Raw genomic sequence first — 19,477 nt, 5'->3', positions numbered from 1 at the left:
GACTGTTCAGATAGTTATCTAAACTATTCTGTGGATGGCTCAGATGAAACGTTAGTGCGTCACAGCAGGAGCACAGCAAGAGCACTGTTTTGTACCATGGATGAGAACAGACACAGAAGTAGGAAAAGTTAATTCCCAAACAAATTAGTTCCTAGAGAAACCCGAAGAAGACAACTGAATTAATTCTGTTCTTATTTTTGTTTAGTAACTTCACCAAGCGCAGAGTGGAGAGGTGATGCAGCCCCAGCACTGCCTTAAATAGAATTGGCAGTTGGTCAAAATGAAGGATTCCTCTTCCGAGGAGTCTCTAACATGGACTCCCTGCAGCAAGTTGGTTTTCCCTATTAATCCATCTCATAAGCACAGCAAAAATTTACAAAACCTAACAAAATTACAGCACAAGGCAAGCACGGTTCCTCCCATGTTCTGCTATTGACTTGGCCTCGATACACCGTACACTGCAAATAAAAGTAGGTGTAAATGGCACGTCATAACTCGATGGATTTGTATCCGACGCAAATGCTTCCTTAAATTCTAACACCTAAAAAAAAAGAATGTTCTCTGAAGCAACACTAATGATATCTGAAACAATAGTAGGTACCGCAACTAGGCTGTCCAGCTACAATCAAAGCAAAACTGACAGGAGGTTTTGCTTTACTAAAACCACAGACAACTTCATTAAACTGCTGTATATGGTATATTGGTGAAACTTTCAAAGAAGAACTGACACACACACAAAAAAATTGCCATGTTTCCCTAAAAGGAAAATGCTACATAATAGACACAAATAAAAATGTAGTTGAAGTTAACTGGCATTTAAAAGTGGTTAAAATGAAATATGAAAGTAAACAATAGATGTACCCAAAATTGCTTTGCAGTTTCTTATGCACATTATGTTTTCCTTTCAAATTTTTGAAATCTTGGTTAGTAGTAAATTGCTAGACATTTTTAAATAAAACCTCTGTTTTTTACATCACCAAGAGGTGCTGTATTTTTAAGAGTTTCTTAGTTTCCAGGTTTTTTTTTTAATACTTCTGTTCTTTTCCTTTTTTTGATTTCTTTCTTTTTCTTGAGAAGATACAAAACATTACAATACGTACACATAAGCTAAAGTAACCAAAAATAGTACCACAATTTTAAATCATTACTAGTATGAGTTATTAAACAGAAAATGGAAAACTGGGCAAAAAGGTGAAGTGCTGTCTCTTAGTACCAATTCATTTAATCTATTTTTCAGATTACTGAAATACTTTAATGTATAAAAAAGGAGATGTGCAAGCACACACAGCATCTTGTACATGAAGTGTCTTACATATGTAAATGTATGCAAAACCAAAACTCGCATTTCACAAGCAGCTTCTGCATTCTGAGTGATGAACTATGCAATTTGCAAGGTGAAATCTATTTTATTTCCCTACAATATCTGAAGAGTACTTCAGCAATCTGCTTCTTACTGTTGTGGGAAAGAACAGCTGATAAGTCTCAGAACTGCTCTATACAGGAGCTGAAGCAGGAAAGGATCACAACCCTACACCCATACGACACATCATATAGCATAAGAGGGACCTTCAGTACTCACACAGCAGCAAGCCAGATGCTTGGTCACAGGAGCAACGACTAACCTGCCAGCGAGATATCGTAGTGGCAGAAGTCCCCTCAAGCCGCCCCAAACCAAACATGTCCTTTATCTAGGATTCAGCACAGAGCACGGCATGCAGCAAGAGTGAGACTTGCAAAGTCTGAGCCACCCTGAGGCACTGCTGCAAGCCTCCAGCTGCCTAGCTGCATGCAGCTGATGCTGTATGGGGAGCCACACTGAGCACCTGCGTGTGGCTAAGGGTACCAAGTGTGACCCCCCTGCTACTGCCATGCAACGGGTACAACAAAAGAACAGCAGCATGAGGTGGGAGGAGAATGAAAATGTCTCGTGCGAAGTGAGAGACTCAACAAATCTAATCGCAGTGTATGCTGGAAGAAACTTCACAACTCATGAAGTCATTCTGGTCCATAATTAACTGAAAATTAATTAAGAATCTTCAAAAGAGCATAAACCAAAAATGGGCCAGCATACCTTCATAGTGCAGTTGCTCACTCTGAATCTCTTCCAATAATTAAGTCTAGCATATGGTACTGGAAGTTTTTTGTTCTTTTTTTTTTTTTTCTTTTTTTTTTTCTCTTTCTTTTAAACACAACAAACAAACTGTGATTCCCAAAAAAGTTGTAGAGTCCTGCTTGCTGAAGGGCTACGTCTGTCTGCAGTGCACAGGCATACTTTGTAGAAACAAGGAGGATGAGTTAATTTGATATTTGGCAACTTGAGCTTTGCAGAAATTACAGGTTGCAGATGCTTCTTGTAAAATCAAAACAAAAATGGAGAAAAGAACATAATTAGGTAAATTAGTTACTGGCTTGATGAATAATTCTCTGAAGTCTGTTAGAGGATGAAAGCAATGAGAACTCTACAATTTTTCAACAAACAAAAGAAGAAGGTAAACAATAAAACTGCAACATTAATTTTGTTGAGCATTCAGGAGAAAGTGTAGATGTATTCCTGAATTACAAGCATTTTTGTAAAAGGTGCTTAAAGCGTGGCATGCTGCCACACATCAAAATCTATATTTTTTTTTTTCCAAGAAAAAATTGTCAGCATTCTGGGAAGTTAAAGATAACTGATCAAAACAAATGAGTACTTTGACACAGCCAATGGAAGAAAGAGCATTTTAAAAAAATATATGACAAAGAATTTAATAAAAAAAAAAACAAACCCAAAACACAAACAACAGTAGATTAATCATGGACTGAGCAAAAATGTGTTGTGGGAAGCATGGAAAAATCCTTCTGATCTCCCATTTCCACTACAGAAATCAGTATCTTCACAGTAGCAGTACAAAGACAATCAGAAATGTTCACATTACAAATGCGAGGTCCAGAGGTGCAGCCTCCTCATGGAAAGGGAGGGATTAAAAAAAAAGAAAGTCAACTTCTTTTCCAGCCCCACGGGAGACAGAATCTTGTTATCTACAGCAACATTTCTTCCACATCAACTGTTGTGCCTTCTCTCTTGTTCTTTTCAAGTGAGTGGATAAGTTGTTATAATTAAGTTCAAGTAGAAAAGAAACATCCATACCTTCAGCAACTTGCCCAGTCTTCAGCCCTGAGCCCGTCTGCATGTCTTGCTATCTTTCCCATGAACTAAACACATAAGCAACTTCAATGCAATTTGGTTTTTGTGTTTATCTTTGCTTCCATGTGGAGGGTGAGAGCTTAAATTACATCTACAGCATGAAGAGCACAGAACCGTGCAGTGTGACTCAGCTATGAAGAGTATTACGCTGCAAGTGGGATTTAAAGTAAAATGCATTTATAAATTAATTTTCCTCCAGCTCTTTACTGCTCACAATGCCTAACAAAACACTTGAGCATTTTGCTTGTAATTCCAAGGTAGAAAAAGGTAGAAGTCTAAAAGCATATATATATTACCATTTTCCTTTTTCACGATGAACTCCATCATCTCAGAAATCCCTGTAACATGACACAGAAGTTCCCAAAATTAAGTTTGAGACGCTACATTGATCTTCTGAAGATACCCAATGCAAAGTTTGCTACTGGGAAAGCTTAAAGCCATTAGCTGCTGAGGCTGCTATGATTTCCTGCAAGACTTGGGACATCTCAAAGATTGAAAGCTCCGTTAGTATAGTTTGGCAGCCACTGGGATCTTCTGAATGGTAAATACAGTCTCCAGGCTGCAGGCACCTTAATCGTCTCTGTTAGTCTTCCCCACTGTCTCCAAATTGGCCTTTCTCTACTGGATGATGCACAAGGCACTATACTGTATGCACACCCACAGCTGTTTCCATACTATATGCTGCAGTGATGGAAAGACTGTTTTATATCTTTCAGTTTCTTTGTGTGGCATAAAGGAATTGAATCAGGAACAAGAATTTCATCAAGAAGGACTTATGGGTTCCGATGAACAAAGAACTGGACACGAGCCACCTCATGCAGCCTGAAAGGCCAGTGGTATCTTGGGCTGCATCAAAAAAAGGCTGGGTAGCAGGGAAAAGCAGGTGATTGTACCCCTCTTCTCTGCCCTTGTGAGGTGCCACCTAGAGTGTTGCATCCAGGCCTGGGGCCTCAGTGCAAGAAGGATGTAGAGCTGTTAGAACACGTTTAGAAGAGAGCCACAAAGATCATCAAAGGTCAGGAGCACCTCACCTACTGATGAAATGTTGAGGGAGTTGGGACTGTTTAGCTTGGATAAGTGAAGGTTCCAGGGAGACCTCACTGTGATCTTCCCATTCTCCTTTCAAGGAGCTTACAAGCAGGAGGGGGGCTGACTTCTTATAAAGGTAGACAGTGATAGGACTAAGGTGAATGGACATAACCAGAAAGAAGGGAGGCTTAGGTTATATGTTAGGAATGAATTCTTCACTCAGAGGGTGGTGAAGCACTGGAAGAGGCTGCCCAGAGAAGCTGTTGATGCCCCATCCCTGTAGGTGTTTCATGCCAGGCTTAAGAGGTTCCTGATCAGCCTGATCTAGTGGTTGGCATTTCTGCTCATGATCTTTCAACACAAGCCATTCTGCGGTCTTACTTTTTCTAAGAGAGGAAAATCACCAGAACAGCTCAACTGCATGCCTCTGCAACTGCATTGTAGATGTAGGCTCTGCCTTCTAGGTCATTAAACAAAGATCACTATTTGCAAGCAAATTCCAGAAGATTACCCAAGAAGACTTTTCAGTGCATTCCGTAAGTACAGTACTCTGCTGAGTGGAAACAGGAATCCTAGCTAAGCTTACTCCCAATCTTGTTGGCTTTTTTTTTTGTAGATGACTTTGTGTGAACACAGTTTGAAGCACATCAGGAAAAGTCAGAGATGAACTAGACACAAATCACAAGTTCCTACAGAAGATTATCAAGAAGGATGGTAGTCCTATACTTTGCCAGAATATGATGCACATATGCTTGTCAAAGAAAGCATGCTTGAAGAAGCTGTGCACTGTGCAGGATGAAGCAATAGAAAAGCCCATGAACTGCATGAGTACTGCAGCAAAATTTTTTAGCAATCCAGAAATCTAGGCTACCCGCTCCACATACATTTTCAGACTCCTAGGAGCTCCTTTCTTTGAAGAAAAGAAGCTGCTGCTACCAGTGAAACCCTGATTCATCAAACAAAGCTGATGGTCTGCTTCCCTTGCTAGATTCAACAGAGTAGACCAAAATCAGGGGAGATGCCAGCTCCCAGTATACCATGATTTGTTCCTGTTTTCTTCAGGGAAAGAGAAACAAGGAGCGTAGGAGTTAATGCAGCCTGTCAAATTGCAAGATGTGAAAAAGGTCCTAATGCAGGAAAAAAAGTGAGGTCACTCTCCCAGAAAAGTGAGGAATGTTTTCCTTGAGCATTCTGCCAGGTGGTTGAGCAGAAAAGGATGGGGAGATAGAAAATGTACCAGGCAGCAGACAGGAGCCAGGAGTTTGCACAGATCTCATTAACGGCAAGCAGCTAAATGTGTCCATAGAACTAAACTACCAGGAGAAGGAGTCCAGGTAGATAAAAAAACAAATTGAGATAGAGGAAATAATTTCTAGGAAGCATGTGACCATGTTACCATTTTATGGAACAGTGAAAACATTGTAAGGAAAGAGTCACTCCCTGCATCAGGGAAAGGACCTGTAGCAGTAACAAAAACCCCAGTCGTAGACACTATGATAAACCCGAGAGCTGGGGGGAAGAAGTGATTTATAATACAATTTGCTCAGGGAGATGACTCGTAACATGATACTTACTGAAGCACAGCCAGAATTATGTAGATGTTGTAATTGAAGAATTAAAACAATGAAAAAGCTATTAAAGTTGTGTTAAAATAGTTTTTAAAATATTTTGATAATTACTAAGAAAAGTTTTTGCCTTTTTGTTATGAGTATATAACAGAGTATCATCATCAAAATAACTGCATATACGCACAGTTGCAGAAATAAATCAATATAAATGTTAAATAAGCAACAACAAAAAAGCTAAGAGATTTCACTGTGTGTACATTTGCTTTTCATCATGGCATAGAAACATTTTTCAGTAGTCTATAGAATGCTTATCACAAAAAAATTATGCAAGCCTTGAAGCCTTAACACTTTTACCTATATGAGAATCCAGGAAAATTACTGTCATCATAAAACACCCACTTTTCTTTTTTCTGAGCCATAAAATACATATCTCCAAAAGCTGATTTAGAATGACAATAGAGTTTATTAGCTATTAAGCGCTTCTTCAGGATAATTCCACCTTAAACTTTTGAGATTGTGCAGCTGCCAGAACTATAAAAAGGCTGCACATTTCCAATATTTTTGCCTAATCAAATTAAGAGACCAAACTATTAATATTCTACTTACCTCCTAGATTCATTCCAGCTTGCAGACATTTCTGTAATCGACAGGCTGGGCAGTTCTTCCTCCGAATCTTATCAATTATGCAGTCATTCCTTCCCGCACACAGATAATTATGCTGTCCTGAATGAACCAAAACCAAAATGCATTATTAGACTATGTATTTAAATAATTCCAATTTCTTTTCCTCTCATTTTGCAGTCATTTTGGGTTTTTATTAATGCAAAAATTCCCAATCCCATTCTTCAACCTTCCCAATAACCTTGGTAATTTGCCTTGCCTAACAGGCCTTACTAAGAGCTTTCTTTTTAATTTAGGAAAACAGGACTTCACCTGCTTTTGTTGGGCTTTTTTTCCCCCTTCTTTTTGTCCAGGCCACAAATGATTGATACGAGATTTTTTTCAAATATCCTTACATGCACAGGTATCACAAATCAGCCAAAGAACTCTTAGTTTTGGTACAAAACCAAGGGCTATAGTCTCAATGCTAAAGAAGCTCATAACCTAACGCAGGAATGAAAAGTAGAGGTAAAGTTTCTAAACATATTCCATTTTCTTTAAACAGCTCAATGAGTAGTTGATTTCTGATTTAATACCTTCCGTACTGCAGAATTCTGAAGGTTTATCACAGCAAGCTTAAATCCTAACAGGTTACTTCAATTCTGTAAAGCCCCCAGAAGCACTCATAAAGAGACAGCAGGTACACAACACAAAACATTTAGAAGAAAGAAAATACATGGGCAAGAAGGAAAATAGGCTGGCATTTAGTAAACTTGAAGATTCAAGTCTTTCTTTGTGGGAAGAATGTAGGTAGAGCCATTGGATGCGGTTTGTCAGAGAAGGGCACTACCATGTGGACTTCTCAAATAAGGTGCTTGAACTGGGTGTGGGAGAAAGGAAGCCTCACGGGTTAGTTCAGCATGACAGAGAATGGAAAAGATTTCTTGAGCTGCCTGAATCCAGGAGTGGCTGCCAGGATCTAGAGTGGCCACAACCAGTTTGTAGGAGATAGGGCAAAAAGCCATACAAAGGATTTCCAAAGGAAGGACAAAAGGAAAGGACACAGCTCACAGAAGCACAATGCCACAGGGTTTGCCAGTATCCAAAATTTGAGAAAATGGTGCAGTGTAAAATACAACAGTGTGCTGCAGCTTTACATAGATGGCACTGTAAGAACTACCAAGCCTCAGGGAGAGGCACTTAAGAAAAAAGCAAGAAACTCAGTACTCTGTAAACTAAATGCAAGTTACAATGCTGTCTGAAACAAAAGAGAAAGGAAAAAAAAAAAATTAGGACTGCAACTGCAATAACACCAACAGACAGCTAAGCAGAGAGACTCCTGAGCTGACTGCCAATGAAGGAGATGAGACACAAAGAAAACCAATAACTGGACAACCAACATTAGTGTTGATACCAAAAACTGGTGCAAGCAATGGAAGCTGGGAGGGTAAGAAACACCTGGCAAGGCCCAAAAGCAGAGCCATGATTTGATGTTTAGGCAGCTGGAGAGTGCAATGGGAGCAAAAGTACAGGCTCAAGAAGGGGACAGAGCTGCAGCAGAACAAGAGGTCTAAGATATTCTGCCAAGATATTTTTCACAATGCACAAATGCCTCCTCAGGAAAAGTCAAAGAGAATATTCATGAGACACAGGAGACCTGGCTTCTATTTTGAGCTCTTCCAGAAGTTTGCCTTAAATCTTTAGATAAGTTATTCTGTATCTCCATATCTGACTTTCTTTCACCCTCAGCCAATGTTATCCATTCAGACGTAGAACTGAAGTTTGGGCTGTTTCTTGCATCTGCACTGAGCATGTCGCACGATTGCTTTGATCCTATTTGAGTAAGCAGCGTGTTACTGCTACATCACAAAGATACTGTCATCTAGTTATTGCTGTGGAGGTCTAATCACTAAGTGGAGTGGCAAATGACAGGTTTTATTGAGGGATTTTACATACCATCGTGATCCTGCAGAGTAAGAACAGAAGTTGAGCAAGAGAATTTGTGAAGTTCATAAAGTTATGCCAGACAAGGTCAAGATGAACAATATCATCGTGACAACAACGTGATCTTTAGTAAGACCTTCTAAAAACAATAAGAAGATTAAATTCTCAGCTAATCACAGAATGAAATCACGCAATTTATCACATAATGTTAAATGTATAGAGCGATCTGTACAAAAACCAGATTCATCTCTTGTGTATGTACTTAATTCCTTCTTGCATTTTTGCTCTGTATTGAACAATCTAAAGAAACAGCAGCGTGAAAGTGAAATTGAAGTGGAAAACAGCAGTGTTTAAATAATGACGTACTGATTGGAGATGCTTTATATGCCTTTACAAACATTGGTATCTGGACTCTTATGCCTTTTTTGTGGAGAGAAGGGAAGAATTGGTATTTTCCGCAGTGAACCCAAGTACAATTGTTCAGTGCTCATACAATGTCCTTTGTACATCACAGTACTGCAGTACCATTTTTAGTCTTTCACAGGCGGGTGCAGGCTATTAATAAAAGTCAGCTTTAATGCTGTGAAATGAACCCCATTGCGGAATATCCCTGAAAGCAGTTTGTTCTATGAAACTGTACACGTGTTAAGTCAATATTTTTCAGTACCGCTTTCAGAAGCAAATGACTTTAATAGAAAGAGGCTAACATTTAGGTACTCCAGAATAATTACTTGGGCCACATTTGTAAATAATGTAGAAACTTTTTTTTTATTCAATCACTGTCAAACAGTGACTCCATAAGAAATTCTCCTACTGCAGCAGAGTACTTCCATGTCACCCCTCAAATGGTTTAGGTAGCTTGAAATTATTACTTTATAGCCTATCATAGAATCACAGAACTGCTCAGGTTAGAAAAGACTTTAAAGATCATTGAGTCCAACCACAACCTAACCATACTACCCTAACTCTAACAACTCTTCACTAGATCACATCCCTAAGCACCGCATCCAAACAGTTTTTAAACACATCCAGGGATGGTGACTCAACCACCTCCCTGGGAAGCCTATTCCAGTGCTTAACAACCCTTTCTGTAACGAAGTAAAGAACAATCAAATAGTTTCGGAAAGCATAACTTAGTGAAGGTTCATCATTTTTTCAATCGTGCATCTCCGAATACTAACATATGGTACAAAATCTGTAAGCAGTTCCAGTAAGCAAGGGAGAAGTTTTCCATTTAGCAAATGTCTTCTGTAAATCAAAGAGACTGTCAAGCTTTTCGTTCTTAAAATAAATAAATAAATAAATAAATCAAATAACCATGGCCATCTTAAAACTTATATTAATTAAAATAACTGGAAAACTTAAACAACAGAAGAAATCAGCATTTGGGTAGATTTTCTATATATACTGTAGCTATCAAAGAAGAAACGTTCAGTTGCAAATCTGCTGTATCATCTATTACGAGACAAATGACACATTTGAAATAAAATCGATTTTGTAGAGTAAGTTAGTAATGCAAAGACACCCATAATGAATCAGACTCTTCCATTAGTGTAGCATGATCCTGACTCATGCCCCTGAAAAAATTCAAAATCAACCCAAAAACCAATACATCTGAAACTGATGTGACTCTCAGCACCTCTGGGGCTCTTCAGATCTCAATGAGGTGATGGAGATCACCCTGCAAGGAGGCTTGCAGTGGCTAGACCTCTAACATTTTCAAGAAGAGTATCTGTGCTTAGCTTAACCCAGTTTTTACCCAGTTTAATCACCTGCAAGTGGGCTGGAAAATGACAGAGTGGATATCAGATACTCGTATGTGCTAATGCATTAAGATGAAAGTAATTTTTATATATGCCCTTATATAGTGCGTTTATACAAGGTAATTCCTGTTCCATCTATAATACAGAATAACAAAGGATGCCGGGAAAGTTTTCTGCTCAAAATAAATAATTAATACATACTACAATGCTACATACTAAGAGGCTATAAAACTCTGTCATAGCTATGGCTGAGCTAAAAGAATATTTGAGTTTGCACTTTTCATGCATCACAAAATGACACAAACTAAAGCATGCACAAAAATACTTAATAAGGGAGAGAACTGAAAAGCGGTTAAAAACTCTTTAATCCTCTAACTTTATGAGATTATGAAATAAAACAAAACGGATGCGCTCATAAAACCTTTCTTCTTATTTTCTTGAGCAAGCAAAGTTCAGCAGGAAAAGCGGGAAGGAAAAAAAGCATTTCTTATCTGGCCAATGAATTACTGCCCAAATAAGGTTGCAGCAGAAATCTGCAGCATTACTTGTGCCATTCCCCATTCCAAAACTCCAGCACAACGACTGCTAGACCAGCCCCAGAGCCTGACGCGCTCAGCCATGCTCGTGTCCACGGGCCTTGTCAAGTCAAGGCACTCAAGTCTGCAGTAGGAAGGAGTCTAGATACTTCTTGCCAGTTGTATTTCTGCTACTGCGTAAGGCAAAAGTAGAAAATTACAGAACTCTGTGAAATATTCCACATTCTCTCTCCATTTTATTTTTAAAATTTTTTTTGTAAAGTCTAAGTCAGGAGCTCGCTTGTTGAAGAAGCGATTACTATGATCAAGTGTCAAACATTGTAAAAAAAAAAAAAAAAAAAAAAAAAATAGGAAAGAAAGAAAAGAAGAGGAAAGAAAGATGAAAGAAAACAGTGCTGGAAGAGGATCCAAAGCCTGTTTAATTCAGGGCCATTCATGGAAGCCAGATAAGGCTAGCTTCATAGTTCAGGCAGATTTTTTTTCCATCCATCTAAACTTGCCAACAAACCTTCTGAGGAAAGGTTTCCTGCAGCTTCCCTACACAGCACTTGATCAGGCCAGTGCCTGGCTACACTTTAGGGTGTAATTTTTTTCCCTTCACATTTTACACGATGAGGAATATTTTGCAACAGAAAGAGATTTTAGCACTCCCCACAAGATACACGGTGTAATAGTCTGCCACCTTCCTTACAACAATCTTATGCTTATCGAAAAATGCATGTTCCACATCTCTTTGCTAGACTAAACAAATTCAGTTCTCTCAATCTTCCCTCACAGGTCATGTTTCCTAAATCTGTCACCATTTCTCTTATTCTTCCCTGCTTTCTTTCGTACATGTAGCACCCAAAACAGGACACATTTTTCTTGCTGAGTTCCACCGCTGCTAAGCACAATGAAATGGTTACTTCCCGCACCTTGCACACAGCACTCTGCTAACACAATCCTGCACCCAATCTGTCTTCTGGCAATTGCCTGGCATTGTTGACTCATGCTTGTAGTGCTCTGCTGTGTGCTTTCCTGCAGCCCCACTGTGTGCTTCTGGAGCTGGAGCTGGCACTCCCCGTCCCCGAATGGGGCCACACAGCCATGCAAGCATCCCCTTGGGCAAGGTGAGGGAAAAGTCCGCAAAGTCTCACCGGCACAGCCTCTGAGCCAGCAGTGAGCTCTAGGGTCCAAAACAAAGACGTGATTGAGAAAGCCTAGCAAAAGCAGAGGAAAGTGAGAAAACAAGAGCTGCAGCTAAGGAGCAAATAAAGCAGAACAAGCTTTAAAAAAAACCTCAACTTTTAAAATAGCATCTCACTGGAGCATATCAAAATGCATGTGAAATTCACAAACTTTCCTTCCCTCTGCAAAAAGAGAATTAATATGTTAATTCATCAAACTGTGGGAGGAGCTGCCTGCTCCTACAGACAATAACCCAGCCGAGCCCCCTTGGATGCTGGAGGGGCTAGCATTCACCCACAGCCTCGCTGGTTGGAGCTGCATGCCAGTGCTCTGACCCCTTCAGAGTCCCTAGGCGAGCAGCAGGGCCTGCTTCTCCCCAAATTCCCCACGTGGGAAGTGCATCACCACAACAACAGTGATGCACATCAAAGTCCCATGGCTGAGTGCTGACCAGCACCTGCTGAGGAGGTGCAGGGATGTTGTTACCTGTCCTTAGCACAAGGGAAGGGAGGAGGAAAAAAAAATCTGGGTTTTATGGCTCTACACCACAACCTTTATAGAATCAGGGGACCTACTTCTTGTTCAGTTCTGACCCTCCCCTCCACCCACCAGCTCCCTGATGGCACAAGAATGGGCCACTGCAGCCACTGCCAGGGGCTGCAGTCTTCCCCTACTGCAGGAAACACAAGTAAAACCTGCTGCAGAAGATCAGAAGGAGGAAGAGATGCCTCTCACCTCAGCCAGAGTTGTCCACAGTACACAGAACTCTGGGCTGGGATTTCTTCTTGCTGCTGTAGCCCTAATGAAGGGGGCTGCCTCCTATAACACATGCTGCTCACCCTTCTGTACTTCCTGAGGTACATGACAGACTCCTTTCACCCAGTTCTGGCACCCTCACATATTTTATGAAACTGATGTTACCACCATAAGCCTCATATTAATAGAAACTAATTAATTTGTATTAATACAAATGAACATTAATTAATGTTAATTAATACAAATAATTAATTAATACAAATAATTAATTAATACAAATAAACATTTTCTATCTTTTTATAGACAAGAATATAAATAGAACTATTGCTAAAACAATCATTTCCCACACGCAAAAAAAGGATTTTCTATTTCACAGAAGTTATGTTGCACCTTCAGGAAACAAACTGTATGTAATATCTAACGATTTTATTTCACAATCTGACATACAAACTCTCAAATCAGCATGTTCAGTAAGAGAAGATGAATCTCTTTCAAAATCTCAGTTTTCACAGAGCCTCTATTCCTTGCAATTAAAAAAAAAAAAAAGCCAAACACTTGCTAGTCAACAGAAATCAGAACTGCATTCTCATTTAAAAGGTCCATTTGTTACACAGTTGAGGGGTTGGGTTTTTTTTTTGTTGTTTCTTTTTTTTTTTTTTAGCAGTTGACAACTGCCCAGCAACAGCAGCCTATGTTTGCAGTCACTATTTTAGGCTGCATCACATGTCAATTACATAACCTTGTTTTACTGCTCTTGAACTGGTTCGAACAACCTGGGAAGCAGATCAGGGCCGTTGCTCCTGAGCTGCAGGCCTGGTGCAAATGCAGCCCCCTCCCCACTGCAGCCATGGCACTGCCCTGGTGCTAGCTGGTCTGCAGTGCAGGGACACACTGCCCATTAACCAGCCCACCCCAACCATCAAAAACTAACAAGGCTGGGTCATCATGCTTTATGAGTAATGTGGAATCAGCTTACAAATGCCACAAATGAGGTGCAGAGCTTAGATATGAATATTGCCTCTTCGTTTTATACAACAAACACTCAGTTTGTATTTTAGATAATCAATCTAAGGGTTTGAAAAACGTGGTCCCACTTTCACATCATCTCCTCTGCCACTCCACAGCCCTACTCACCTGGCCCTACCAATCCCAGACCACGGGATTTCCAGTTGCAGGTAAAGGTCCTATCTGCCAAGCACTCAAGACAATATTCATCTAGTGTTATAATTATTACAGAGAGCGCCTATTACATAGATATAGCCTAATCTTTCTCTGAAGCAAGAATTTCTAGGCTTCCTTCCATTAAAGACTTAGTTTGTTCTAATGTTTGGAAAACTATTCTCCACATTTAGGGTATTTCTGGCTTGCTTCTTATCCTTGAACACCTCCAGCTAGTTCCAGATCCCAAGGCATTGTTTGATTTCTTTAGTATTTTACATTAATGGATCAACTCATCTAATCTCATCAGGCACTTTTATACCTCTTTCCAAGGTCGCAACTCATTCTGTACACCCAAACAAAGCACTATAACACCAGCTGGCATGTGGATAAAAGCACAGTCTCAACAGCATTGTTCTCTGTAGGGTCTACAGAGCCCAGCTAGGGTTCTTAACAGCACAGGCACACCACTTGTGTGATGCTCTAATAGTGAGCACAGCCTATGAACTTCCACAACACTGTATTTTTCCAAAATTTCCACAAGCATTAGACTTTGTGTTTAACTGTTATTTCTCATTAACACATCATACGTGCTACCAACTGAAATACATGCTAGTAATTCTTCCCAGATATCCCAGAGAAAGAGCTACAGTTTGTTCTTAGATGGGGATTGCATTACGATCGAACACTCTGTGTGCATGAACTACTGCATTTCCTCCCAAAAACTGAAGTTTGAATGTAGAGATGAAGTACCAGTGTCTCCACCACTGGTGACTGTGCATTTAAAGCCAATTCCCTTTCTTTCTGAAAGCGGAGCAGGGAGTGTTGCGTCCCCTCTAGCTCTTATACAGCATCACATTTGCCTACCGTTAATAACTACATACAAATGCCTACTTTAAATCTCTTTGCTCAGGATTAGCCATCAGCGAATAGCTAATGCAACAGCTCAGGAAATACAATACGTGAAAGTTTTCACACTGCCATATGACTGCTCTCACTGTACACATCAAAGAGCGCAGATCGCAGTCATCTACCCACTTCAGTATAGCCACAGCCTGATGCTGGAAACCTGCTTTCAACATGGGCTGAGACCAGGTTAACAAAAACAACTGGTGCAGTCTGGTGATCCTGGCAAAGGATATGAGAAGATAAAAAAATTGTTCTCACTCACTATTTTAAGCAGAGCGAAAGGGCACCAATGAGAGGGATCAAGGAGAGAGGAAATTTGGCAAGGGAGCATGGGATGTAGCCTAAAAGAGGCCACTGTGCTCTACAGCAGAAACCATCCAGCAGGGATGAAACCAATTAAGAACAGTGAGACAAGGAAGCAAGAAAATTTACATAAATATTTAATATTTGAGACATGTGCCTTTTTTTCCATCATGCTCCAAACATGCTGCACAATTCTGAAAAGCTTCTCAAAGACTACCTGGGGGATCCAGCTGTCCTATTACCCAGGGCACAGAACCACCAGTACAAGATACACCCCAAACTGGAACCATCCCTGGTGCTTCAGCTGCAGTGTCCCACTTTCATCTCCACAAGAGGCAGAACTTGCACCAAGCAAACAGCTGGTCAGGGAGGGCAGCTGGGGCCTCCTGAAGCTTGGAGCAGCTAACAAAGCTCTTGGTTCAGTATGCTGGAAGTTTAAATCTAGCCTTGACTATGTGGTAGTTCTCATGTAGTCAAAGGAATGTTGAATCATACTAAATTGCACAGAAAAGGAAGAGGAGAAAATACATTTCAGGGGACAAGGATCTGATTTTTGCAAAGCATTTCAGATTCAGTGAAATCACACTGAATTGGAAATATGGTTAGGATGAAAACCAAAGAAAAACATCTACAAACACCTAAATAATCTGTTAGAGAGCTAAATGATTTTTTCTGTTTTGAAGTCAGTTTTCTGCTCAATTGTTTATGATTTTAGCTTACATTGAACACAGTAAGACTGAGAGTCAGAATTAGAGCTCTGAATGATACTGTGATATCTAATGTTTTACAGCATCTTCTTCTGCAGCAACTTCCAAATTTTTCTTTTTGGTTTAAATTTTAAATGCAGACCAATTTTGAAGTCTATGAGTTCTGTTATCTACAGAGCAGTATGCACGATAGATTTACAAGAGATCATGTTGCATGCATGATGCTTACTTCTGCTTTCCCATGCTAAAAATCTGATAAGGCATTCTTAACATAGTACAAAATGTAAAGCACTTTACTGGAAAATTTCAATATACAAGACATGTTCCAAAAGGACTGCAAATACTTGCTGCATTATGCTTAGTTGAAAATATTTGTGATATAAGCATATATATGGCAGAAGCTTGTTAGACAAATGGAGAGTCTACTTCAAACTATTTAGCCTGCCCTGCCATCCAGCTGATACACTCAGGCACGTGTCCAACCATGGTCATAGTCATCATTTGAAACAGGCAAACTAAGAAAGAAATTGCATTCCTGCAGGAAGGAGGGGAAATCAAGGTACGGTGTTAATACTGAGTTTGTCAATTCCATTTTGTAATTTCCAGTGCTAGGCAGACACTCAGTATGATTCATGGTGTTTTTATAAGGTACAGAAAAACAGATACCTTGTTTTGCACAGTAGAACTTTTGTCCAACTCTTAATGTCAATAAAACTACTGTTAACTTTTTATTTATTTCATTAGTGACTCTTTGTTTTTTGTTTTTTTTTTTCCAAATAATTTGAACTTCAAGCCTGTATGTTCTTGCACATTCAGCAGATTATAAATTTTATTCTGTGTGAATGACACATTATCTTCAAAGCATATTTTCCTCTTCCCTTTTTCATTTCTCTCTTACAGTTTACTACAGCTCAGATTGAAAATATGCTAAACCCATAAAACTGAATATTATTAGGAATAATAGCATCAATTTAAAAATATGGTTGGCACATATGTTGACATACTTTCCTCTGGAATTCTGGTCACTAGTAACCTTTTTTTTTGAAGGATGCAAAAAATACAATCACAACAGAAGCTTTTAGCAGAATCTCAAGATCCTGCTGAAGTGAACTTAGTCCATTTTTCACTTGTGAAATAAGTAAATGTGTATCTGTACAGGTTCTTCATTTATCTATGCGTGTATTTATTACAACCAGGAACCTCAGCTCAGTGTTCTTCCAGGTAAATCTGAACAAACAATCGGAAGGAAGAAGATGAGGGAACATCACAAGATCTCTCGATTTTAATAAGATTCCCAAACACACTGGCTGTTAAAATACTGTAATAAAGTAGGTTAAAAGGATATTACACTGATCACAATACTTGTTTTAATCTCAACATACGTGACTAGGTCTCTGCAAGCCCCTCCTGAAAACACTGCAGGATTTCTGTGGTACTGTACTGGACAGCCATGAGTCCAATGCCTCCTTCCCCTGAATTTAGGTCAAGCTTGCTGAGCAGCCTTGCCTATAGTCATCATTCACAACTCCTGAAAAGCAGCTTCTGAATGGAGCATGGCAATCCTCCATGCCCCTGGAAACTGCTGCTTCACCCTCTGCTTATTCATCCTAATGCAAGAGGCTGAGCAAGAATAATGCATCAGCAAACAAACAGACAAAGCTTTGCTTTGCAGTTATCCCAAACTTCAGCACAGCTGCCTTCATCTTGCTGGTGATGTTCTCAGTCTCACTCAGCCAGGCATGCTGGATTTGAGCCCCTCAGCCAGGGCAACCAGAGACATTTCACTCAGGAATCATCCCAGGACTTAAACAGCTCACACCACAGATAGCTCAATTCTCATGCTGTGTCGTTTTCAGTGCCTACAAAGTCATCGTTGGGTGTTAATGAAAAAAGTCATCTATTAAAGCATACCAAATTTTTCAGACAAATTGCATACCTCTTAGCACAGGACTTAAAAAGGGATCATGCCTTTCCCACACTGTAAGAAAATTGATTATTTAGCTAAAAACAAGTACAGCATTTCAGCCTGAAAGACAGTGGCCACTGAAAACAAAACTGACAAAAGAGACCTAGAATAACCAGGGAAGAGTCATCCCAGGGCATAATTACAGCATCACCAAGGCATAAACTGAATTATTTCATTCTACTTTCAAAGATCATTCTGCCTAATTGACATAATTACCGTTGCGAAATTTGTTTTGCTTAGTAAAAACTGAAGACCAATTATGATTTAATTTATATCCAAGAATTCACCCCTGAATTAGGGTAGCTGCTCCTTCGTAGTATATATTCTCGTTCCTTGCATTCATATTCAAGAAAAATAACATAAAAAACTCCTCAGTATATTCACATTTAACCTCACACAGAACATGTTTAAACGCAGACTTCTTCAGTCCTAATTCAATTTCCATAATTAAAATTCTGGGAGTACTGAGCAGATTGAATTAATTTTAGTTTCTTGTAAGCAGATATTTAATAAAAACTCACGTGAACCAAAATGTCATTGCTTACAAGAAGAGTATGAATGGCATGAACATCCTCTGGGTTAATCTTAATGAAATACAGCAATTTTCTTATTACAATGAGATAAAGGTTCGATTTTGCTAAAATCAAATCTCTTTTCAGCAATAACCGTATTATCAAGCCCATAAGTGAGGCCAACAGAGCAAATGGACAATATAGGGTGGTGGTCACTTAATACAAAGCCTGTGTGCAGGCTTTTCTCAGTTTCACTTTTCTGACAATGTATTTTTATATGTACTAAGTGGTAGATTTCACTACTGGCATCAAAAGCATTTGTTGAATCTTTGGAAAATGATAATAACTGAAGGCATAACTCCACTTGTCCAGAGCATGCATTAAAAGTAAAGGTGATAAAATTTGAATTTAAAACAAAATTGGAAGTTTTGAAAAGGTCACTATCATCAAAAATCTGATCTACTTTCTACTCATGTGAGATTTCAGTGTAATGTAGTCCACCCCAATTTCTAGTTCCAAGAGCACAGTCCAGTCCTCTGCATTTTCTAGCACATCCTGAGTTTCCTAGCTCCATTTTGCCATCTTTGGAAGTAACTGTGAAACTGACAAGAAGCAGTGCAGGCAGTCTTTCTGAAATGAGGAGGTATGCTTGCGTCTGAAAACACACAAAGATGGAAATAAAAAAATTAAAAGCAGATGCACTTCATATACTAAAAGGTTTTTCCACTTTGATAAGTGGAATAATGAAGTACGGCACCATGTTTCATACAACTTATTTATCCTGCCTTGTTTATTTTCACTCCAAAGCAGCGCAATGATTTCAAATTTGGAGCACAGACAAAAGCCACAGGCAGAAATAATTAAGGAATTACATTGAGAGATTGGTCACTGTCACGTTTTGGGGTTTCCCAAGAGGAAAACTGACTTTTGGCCTGACTTTTAACTCAGAAGACCTGAGTTAAAGCAGTTCTAATAAAAGATCAAGTACAGAAGTGAACTAGTTTTTGAAACGGAATAGATGCCAAAAAAAAGATAATTTGAGGATGACTTAATCCTGCCATTACTACCCTTCTAAGTCTGGAGAAGTTGGTAGAGAAAACTTCTCTTCACCAAATGTTACCAGGGAACACTCATTTTTACAGAAAGCATCTACGCCTTGGTCTTGATTCTATCTCACAAGGTACATAACTCAACAAACATGGTGAGAGAATAAAACTGGTATTGTCTTAGAAGCATGGGAAGCATGAGTTCAAGGAAGACACAGGAAAGTGTATGCTCCTATACAGTGGAGCATGTTGGCAATGTTTAGGAGAGCCCGTAACTAGCTGATGCCTCCACTGCAGTTCTCCAGCCACAGAAAGAGGTTCACCATCAG

The 19,477-nt window shown here is 39.4% G+C and overlaps 1 protein-coding gene across 4 annotated transcripts in view; it reads right to left on the bottom strand.

Moving 5' to 3' along the window:
- Positions 1-19,477, bottom strand: part of NR3C2 (nuclear receptor subfamily 3 group C member 2) — a 199,957-nt gene that overhangs the window by 48,993 nt on the left and 131,487 nt on the right. For all 4 annotated transcript variants that reach the window (XM_042828344.1, XM_042828345.1, XM_042828346.1 and 1 more), the window contains one exon: positions 6,388-6,504. In XM_042828344.1, the coding sequence (XP_042684278.1) occupies positions 6,388-6,504 (117 nt within the window). The remainder of the gene's footprint in view (positions 1-6,387; positions 6,505-19,477) is intronic.

This window comes from Centrocercus urophasianus, unplaced genomic scaffold (assembly GCF_019232065.1).
Source record: "Centrocercus urophasianus isolate 14NV4802_14NV808 unplaced genomic scaffold, USGS_Curo_1.0 seq_3, whole genome shotgun sequence".
NCBI lineage: Eukaryota > Metazoa > Chordata > Aves > Galliformes > Phasianidae > Centrocercus > Centrocercus urophasianus.
This window is presented reverse-complemented; position numbering and strand designations above follow the sequence as displayed.